Source organism: Staurois parvus, unplaced genomic scaffold (genome assembly GCF_062004578.1).
Source record: "Staurois parvus isolate SC_StPar_1 unplaced genomic scaffold, SC_StPar_1.0 ptg000549l, whole genome shotgun sequence".
NCBI classification, from domain to species: Eukaryota; Metazoa; Chordata; class Amphibia; order Anura; family Ranidae; genus Staurois; species Staurois parvus.
This window is the reverse complement of record NW_028318345.1, coordinates 403,922-412,684: the sequence shown is the minus strand read 5'-3', so window position 1 is coordinate 412,684 and position 8,763 is coordinate 403,922. Positions and strand designations below refer to the sequence as shown.

At 39.8% G+C, this 8,763-nt stretch overlaps 1 protein-coding gene across 5 annotated transcripts in view; it reads right to left on the bottom strand.

The window, feature by feature from the left end:
- Positions 1-6,692: 6,692 nt before the first annotated feature.
- The window catches only part of PIP5K1B (phosphatidylinositol-4-phosphate 5-kinase type 1 beta), a 207,046-nt gene continuing 204,975 nt past the window's right edge, over positions 6,693-8,763 (bottom strand). For all 5 annotated transcript variants that reach the window (XM_089691041.1, XM_089691042.1, XM_089691043.1 and 2 more), the window contains one exon: positions 6,693-7,415. In XM_089691041.1, the coding sequence (XP_089547167.1) occupies positions 7,413-7,415 (3 nt within the window). In that variant the 3' untranslated portion in view covers positions 6,693-7,412. The remainder of the gene's footprint in view (positions 7,416-8,763) is intronic.

Sequence of the window (8,763 nt, the reverse complement as noted above, 5' to 3'; positions counted from 1 at the left end):
AATAGAGCTTTCTTTTGGTGGTTTTTAATCACCTGTGCACTTTTTATTTTTGGCGCTATAACCAAAAAAACTTTTGAAGAAAAATTTTTTTTTTTGAAAAAAACAATATTTTCTCATTTCGGTCATAAAAAATATCCAAAAAAACAAAAATTTCATCATAAATTTAGGCCAAAATGTATTCTGCTACATGTTTTTGGTTACAAAAATCCCAGTAAGTGTATATTGTTTGTTTGTGTGAAAGTTATACCATCTACAAACTATGGTATAGATACTGGAATTTACACAGCTTTTACTTTCTGACTGCCCATCACATTTCTTGAGGTGCTAAAATACCAGGATGGTACAAACACCCTCAAATGACCCCTTTTCGGAAAGTAGACACCATAAGCTATCTGCTGAGAGGCATATTGAGTCCATGGAAGATTTATTTTTTTCCACAAGTTTCTGGAAATTGACATTTTTTTTTTTTACACAGTTATTTAAATGATTTATTTATCGCACAAGCCATGCGTATATGTGGAATTACACCCCAAAATACATTCTGCTACTTCTACCGAGTATGGGAATACCACGTGTGTGAGGCTTTTTGGGAGCCTAGCCACATACAGGAGCCTGAAATCCAATGACCACTTTGAAAGCCTGAAGGTGCGTAACTTCCTCATTACACTTCCTCACTACCTATCACGATTTTGAAGGCCCTGATATGCCAGGATAGCACCAAACCCCCTTAAATGACCCCTTTCTGGAAAGTAGACACCCCAAGGAATTTAAAAAGAGGCATGGTGAGTATTTTACAGATCTCATTTTTTCTCACAAGGTTTTGAAATATAAAAAAAGAATAGAAAAAATACGTTTTTGTTTTTTTTCTTCATTTTCAAAAACTTGTGGCAACAAATGAGATCTGCAAAATACTTACCATGCTTTTTATCAAATTCCTTGGGGTGCCTACTTTCCAAAAAGCGGTCATTTGGGGGGGGGGGGGTTAGGTGCTATCCTGGCATTTCAGGGCCTCTGAAACTGTGATAGGTGGTCTGGAAGTGTAATGAGGAAATAAAGCCTGAAGGTGGTTATTGGATTTTGGGGTCCTGTACTTGGCTAGACTGCCAAAACGTCTCTCATATGTGGTACCCCCATACTCAGGAGAAGTAGCAGAATGTATTTTGGGGAGTAATTCCACACATACCCATGGCATGTGTGAGCAGTAAATCATTTAATTGACAATTTTGTTTACAAAAAATAAATATTTTTTTTGTCATTTTCCAAAAACTTGTGGTAAAAAAATAAATTCTTCTATTGATTCAACATGCCTCTCAGCAAATAGTTTGGGGTGTCTACTTTCTACTTTTGGGGTGGGGGCATTCTATGCCCAGCATTAGAAGTTTATGCCACAGATCATTCACTCTTCTAACCACCTGAAGATCAAGCCTTTTCTGACACTTTTTGTTCACATGAAAAAAAATCAGTATTTTTTGCTAGGAAATTAATTTAAACCCCCAAATATTATATTTTTTAAAGCAGACACCCTAGTGAATAAAATGGTGGGTACTACAATTTTTTATGGCACATAGTACTCGCGCAGCGATTTTTCAAAAGCAAATTAAAAAAAACCCAAAAACTTTTTTTACTTTTAATGCAATAAAACACAATATATTGGCCAATTATTTGGTAAAATATAAAATATAATGGTATGCCGAGTAAATAGATACCAAACATGACATGCTTTAAAATGGCGCATGCCCTGTGCAATAGTGACAAACTGCAAACATTTTAAATTTCCATAGGCAGCGCTTTAAAAGCTACCATTTTAGATTTAGAGAGGAAGTCTAGTGTCGGAATTACTGCCCTTGATCTGACGTTCACGGCAATACCTCACATGCATGGTGCAACCGCTGTTTACATACCGGCACAGGGTCAAGGCGTGTGCACGCATGGGAGGAGCGATTTTTATTTTTTTTAAGTTATTTAGATTTTTTTAAATTATTTTTACATTGTACCTTTCATTTTTTTTTTATCACTTTTAATGCTATATCACAGGGAATGCAAATATCCCCTATAACTTCAATGGGCATTGTCATATATTCTTTTTTGAGAAATCTGGGGTCTATCAGACTCTGGATATCTCCTCTGCCCTTACTGTACATTATCTAATCAAACCAAAATCGGTGTGATCAGATGCTTTCCCAATTTACAAATGGCGCTGTTTATATCCTGCGAAACTGAAGTGATGAAATGCTTGTAGCTTCCGAATTCTTAGACTATAGAGATGATTGGCACCACTCTGGTCTCCAATAAGCTCTATGGTCAGCTGGCAGAAACACCGGCTGCATTCTCAGGTTCCCCCGATGGCACGAGACTGCCCGAGAAGGCCGTGGAAGGCAGCGGGGGAGGGGGGTAGCATCATCTCCAGCTGCTTGTAAAAGCAATCTTGCAGCTAATTAGCCACTAGGATTGCTTTTAAATGAAAGCCAATTGCAGGCTGCAGCTGTAGGCATCATCCTAGTATAACCATTCAAAGTCCAGTGATGTACCAGTACGTCGCTGGTCCTTGTTGGGTGTATATGCTATGTTCTTTTTTTTTTGTATGCAGCCTGTGGACTGAACGAAAAAATTAGAAGAAATCTCTGCCAGAAAAAGTGTGTGGTTTGCCCACCATTAAAATATACCGCCCTGTATCCACCCACTTCTAATGGTGGGCACACATTAGGTCACACTTTGCCACAAGCGCCAGTTCCAAGATTGAACAAGTGTCTAAATAGTGGCACGCTTGAATAAAAATTGTCCACGTATAAGTGGTACCCCATATGGAAAAAGGATGACACCAAGTTCCAAACTATCTTGCTACTGCTCCCCATGTAGTCTGGGCATCCAGGGGGCTCCACGTGATTATCTTTTCCCTCGTAAATCCAAAACTTATAAGAAAAGCCTGTTGCCCTCTCACAGGTATTCTACATCTTGACCCCATATCTGGCACGCTTGCAGGGGAGAAATTGTTTGAATGCAAGGTGGCCAGAAAAATTAATGAGGGACTCATCAACGCAGATGCTTTTCTGGGGAGTATAGACATCTGCAAATTTTTGGTTAAGGTGATTTGCGAGGGGCTGAATTTTGTGAAGCCGGTCAAATTCAGGGTTACCCCGAGGATGACAGAGTGTATTGTCGTTGAAATGCATAAAACACATTATACTCTCATATCTATGCCTGGCCATGGCAGCAGAGAACACGGGCATATGATGAATCGGGTCTGCGGACCAATACAACCGCAATTCATTTCTTTTAGTAATGCCCAGGTTAGGCCCAAACAAAATGGAAATTTGAAAACCGTAATGAGTTTCCATGCGACTGGTCTGACAAGGTTTGAATTTGGGTTGGCGGCGATAAATTGTTGTACATATAAATTGCTTTGATCCACAATCAACGCATACAGATATTCCGTGAAAAACAGTTCCAAAAATCAAGGAGGTATGTGAAAGACCAGAATGTACTAGACCGTTGGTACTCACCAGTTCACCAAAAGGTAGAGCGGCACTAGTACTGGCACTCTGCTGCATATGAGAGTCATCAAAATTTACCGGCAAGTGCTAACAGAGTTCAGGCCTGATTCTGCGAACACTGCGGTTTTGTGTGCAATGTATCAAGTGACAGTGACCTACTGACACTGCACTTGCTGGGGGAGAAGGGGGGGTAAGCGTAGGGGCTAAACGCAGGTGCTGGCAGGTTCCGGGGCTGATCCCACTAACGCTGCGTTTTTGGGGACGCTATACTAATGTGAACGCTGGTATAGTGCTGATCTGATCAGATATTGACCCGTTCATACACTATACTAGCAATGGAGGTTTATTGTACATGAGCGTGCTCCTGGCAATCAAGGGGTTAAATGTGATGACTGGTGTACTGACGGGCAATCTGACGCTATCTGGGAGGGGCGTAAAAACCACGGGAGCGCGAATCACGTGTATATATATATATATATATATATATATGTGATTTTGCGCACCCATGCCGCCCTGTAGTAGTATTTCTGCTATAAGGCGGTCAGGAAGCGGTTTGTGTTACGTCGCTGCGTTACTTTAACTGACAATTGCGCGGTCATGCAACACTGCACCCAAATTAAATTTACATCCTTTTTTTCCACACAAATTGAGCTTTCTTTCGGTAGTATTTGATCGCCTGTGTTTTTTATTTTTTGCGCTAAAAAAAAAAAGAAAAAAAACCCCAATATTTTGGACTTTTTGCTATAAAGCATGTCCAGTAAAAAAATTTAAAAATCAAATTTAGTCATAAATTTCTGCCAAAATGTATTCTGCAACATGTCTTTGCTAAAAAAAAATCCCAATACGTGTAAATTAATTGGTTTACGTGAAAGTTATAGCGTCTACAAATGGCAGGAAAGATACTGGGATTTCTTTTTTTATTATACTAATAATTGAGGTGATCAGCGACTTATGGCGGTGATCAGCAATTCATGACAGTGATCAGCGACTTATGGTGGGACTGCAGCAGACATTTTGACACTGGGGGGGAACTGACTTGGGGTCACTGACATCCCCAGTGACACCAATACAATGATTAGTGCAAAAAAAAAAACAAAACACTGACACTGTACTAATAGCACTGGGGAGGAAGGCGTTAACTTTTTTAAGGTAATGAAAGGGTTAACTGTGTGAGGGGAGTGTTTTACTAGGGGGCAGGGGTGTGTACTTCACAGGAACATGCTGATCCAGAGAGATAAATTCTTTTCTCAGGTTCAGCGTGCTCTGAACTGACAGCAGAACTGCAGTGTAAACACTGCAGCTGTGCTCTGTCAGTGATCGCCGGGTCTCAGCGGGTAATGACCAGCCGGGACCCGGTGAGGGACACCCGCTGCCGCAATCGGCGGGATGGGTAGGGCGGGCACGCGCCTCTCGTGCACCCCCTACCTGTTTTAAAGAACGACGTTAAAAAATGTTGCTCTGTGCAGAGGTGCCGCCCTGCCGCAGTAAAAACACTACGGCTAGTCGGCAACCAGTTAAGGATTTATGGCAAACCCTTGAAAAAGCCTTTAAAGAATACTCACTCTTCTAGGGAGAATTGCAACGGCACTAAACATCTTACATTTGTATATCGTCTGCCTGTACATTTTACCAGTCTTAGAAATTGTAAAATCCTTTTTTATTACTTGAGCATCAATGACTTCTATTAAGGTGCTTAAAGCGAAACTAACACTGCATCTGAGCAGCACAAATCAAAAATGCTATTTTATTTCATTTTTATTATTCAAAGTAAACTCCCGCATCTATCCATGTCTCCATGCTTCATGAATCACTTTAAAAAACACCTCCTAGCATTTTTGACCATGGCCATCTTGAGTAAGGGCAGATGATCCATGTAGCATTTACATCCTGGATCCCATCTTCCCTTAGCTCAGGCATACAGACAGGAGGGTGTGCTTAGCTGAGAAAACCCCTCCTGAAGACTTCTGGGATGTATAACATAATTTGCCTAGGCATGGAAAGCAGGAAGCAACTGAAGAAATGTAAAAAAAAAGAAGTTTAAAACAAGTAAATATGATATGCTTTAATATCTGTTTACTAATGCTAGTCCATTTAAAGTCTGTATCATATTAAAAAGAATTATGTTGTAAAGCTTATAACTGCAAGTGTGGTTTTATATATATATACTGGAGGACCAAGGTTTTCATGACTATGGTTTGCGAGCCAAATACAACACACAACAAGATTTTATTTGGTCCACAGAGTCAATGGTATATCCTCAATGTGGACCCACTGTGCTCTAACACAGGTCTCATTGCAGATCAGCAGAGGTGAGCTTCTACCCACCTCTTCCCTTAGTCTCCATCGTAGGTTACTATCATTGGTTGCTAGACCCCAGCATTCACAGGAGGACGGAACTTCTTTTGTCCAGATCAGCTCTCTCTGTTGTTATAGCCCAAATTCCCGGCTCCTGCTCTGCTGCTACAGCTACACAGCAAGTGTAATGTAAGGGCAGACTACGATGGGGATCCAGAACTAAGAGGTGACTCTGATGGGAAATCAGATGCAAAGGAGGGACTCTGATGGGGACCCGAATACAAGTTGGAACTTTGATGGGAACCCAGATAAAAGGAGGAACTCTCATGGGGACCCTGATGTAAAGGGGGACTTTGATGTAAAGAGCTAGTCTGCTGAAGACCCAAATGTAAAGGGGAACTCTGATTTGTTTTTTTTTTCCTGTAGCTTTCTCTGTTGCTCTGAATAATATCATGCTGACCACAAAAAAGCTCCAAGTAAAACTTCATCTTGCACTTACATTTTATTCATATATTTAAAGAACTAATTTTTATTTGTAAAATAAATAATGTGGCTCCAGTACTAAAAGTTTGGAGACCTCTTCTTAACTGATTCACAAACCTGACCTTTTGCAGATAATACCTGACTCCAATTACACTCTTTTCAAGATGTTATTATTCTAGAGAAGTTTGCAGTTTCCCATCAACTACCTTGATTGTGTAAACTACTTTAATAAAGATATAGCAAAAAATGTGCGTGTGGTGCTGTTTTAATGAGACTATCTTTATTACTTTGACTGTTTTAATATGAAATAATATAACATTTTATGAGCCATTTGAAAAGAAATAAGGAAAAACCTTAAAGATTTACAAACATTTCCATAAAGGATAATTGCCATCAACCTATACACAATAAAATAACAGGCACTGAGAACAAAATATTTTATTTCTTTCATCAATAAAACTATAGTATACAGTTATTCTTTCTAAATAAATTATATAATTTTTCATTTACAAGCAATAAACTAGATCACAATATTTCAAAGACAGTATGTACACAACATAAGGCTTAGTTATAAATAGCACATCTTCATTTCTCTAGTAAACATATTGAAAATATCTGTACGGAAGCTATTCTCCATAACGTATGTGTACACAGAAGCAAACTGGTGCATGAAGTTATTTGATAACCAAACAAGACTGACTTTAGTGATTATTATTTCAGAATCAGAAGAAATGAAAAACAGCTTAACTTTGCATTTATGGTGTTCTTGAGTCTGTCTTTAGTAGGCCAATAAGTTCACACGTCGTGCCAATAACAGTGGAAAACATGCAAAGAAAACACAAAGTGATTTTCAGGAAGAACATCACCCTTCAAGGTGATCTGCAGCAATGAAATCATGAGCTTCATTGTTTTGTAAGAGTTCTTCACAGTTCAAGAGTAGAGTGCAACAATGTCCATTTTTCATACCGCCTTGTCACATGTCAAGTCAATGCATAAGACATAGCCAGAGGTTCTGTCTAAAATGGCATACATTCCTAGATTATCTCATGTCAAAACAAGACACACTTAATAATCCACCATTTTCTTTTGTGCACCTGGCAAATATGAGGTCCTTCCAAAGTTCCTTCTTCTCCTTAGTATACTTTACTGTAAGGAAGAGAGCAAAGAATATGGTTAGGTCAATACTATGATTTAGGCCCAAAATACAGTATAACGTGGTTTCTACAAATTGACTCACACATTTGGATATGCACTTATCAGATAAAGTGTTGTAAACAAGCAAAAATAGATTATCTAAAGAGTGAAATTCTATTGCAAGTAGCATTTAGTTCCGTTTACACTCTGCCTACATGGAACCACAGATGAGACACTGAGAGCCCATGTTGACAGGCTTTTGTTCGCTTCAAATAGGTTGTGCATTCCTATATAAATTTATTAAAATGAAAAATTTACTTGAGGCAGGTCAAATGCAGGTCAGAAGTTCAACTGCAAGTCCAATGAACCTGTCCATTTTATCTCAGTCTAACTCTAACATCAAATTGATGCCATAGACCAGGGGTCTCCAAACTTTCCTAAAAAGGGCCAGTTTAGTATCCTTCAAACTTTAGAAGGGCCAGACTGTGGCCCGTGGGAGTATAAAATGTCCTAGCATTGATGATAATGCCCCATTATTGGTGCCAGTGGGAGGAATAATGCCCCATCACCGGTGTCAGTGGGAGGAATAATTCCCCATCATTAGTTTCAGAAGGCGGAATAATGCCCCATTGTTGGGGTCAGTGGGAGGAATAGTGCCCCATCACAGTTGTCAGTGGGAGGAATGACCCTCAATCATTGGTGTCCGGGGGAGGAATAGTGCCCCACTGTTGGTATCAGTGGCATGAATTATGCTCCACTATGTCAGTGGGAGGAATAAAGCCCTGAGGGTGGATAAAGGCAAGCAAAGGGCCGCATCTGGCCCCTGGGCCACAGTTTTGAGACCACTACCATAGACCCAAGACCAAAGTCTGTCGGCACAGTGTTGTAAGACAAAGCACATCTTATCTCTGGATGGAGAGATCTTGTAGTTGATGAGATCTGCCTGCATACATGGCTTACACTATCACATTCACAGACAAAAATGGTAGTATGGTCAGCTTCTTTTTTAGGTCTGAAATTCTAACTACCTCTATAATTTAAAAAATGAATGACTGAAAATGAACCTGTGTTCTCTGCAGGCAGACATCTGCTGAAGACATCTAAAACTGTCTGGATGTAGACCTTGACAAAAACCCTAAAGCCAAGAAATCTCTAAAACGCACATAGCAACTTTAGTTCCTGATGTTTTGCTTTGCTCTACACCTTTCTGTGCCGTTGCATTAGTCAGTGAGACTGCACGTCAAAAGGCAGGCCCAATAATGATGTAAAGAAGGTTAGGTTAAACAAGCTATTTACAATGTAGAGTTTCCAATAAGTCAGGAGTCCTGGGCAGCTCGATAAAGCTTGGACCTATAGGTGC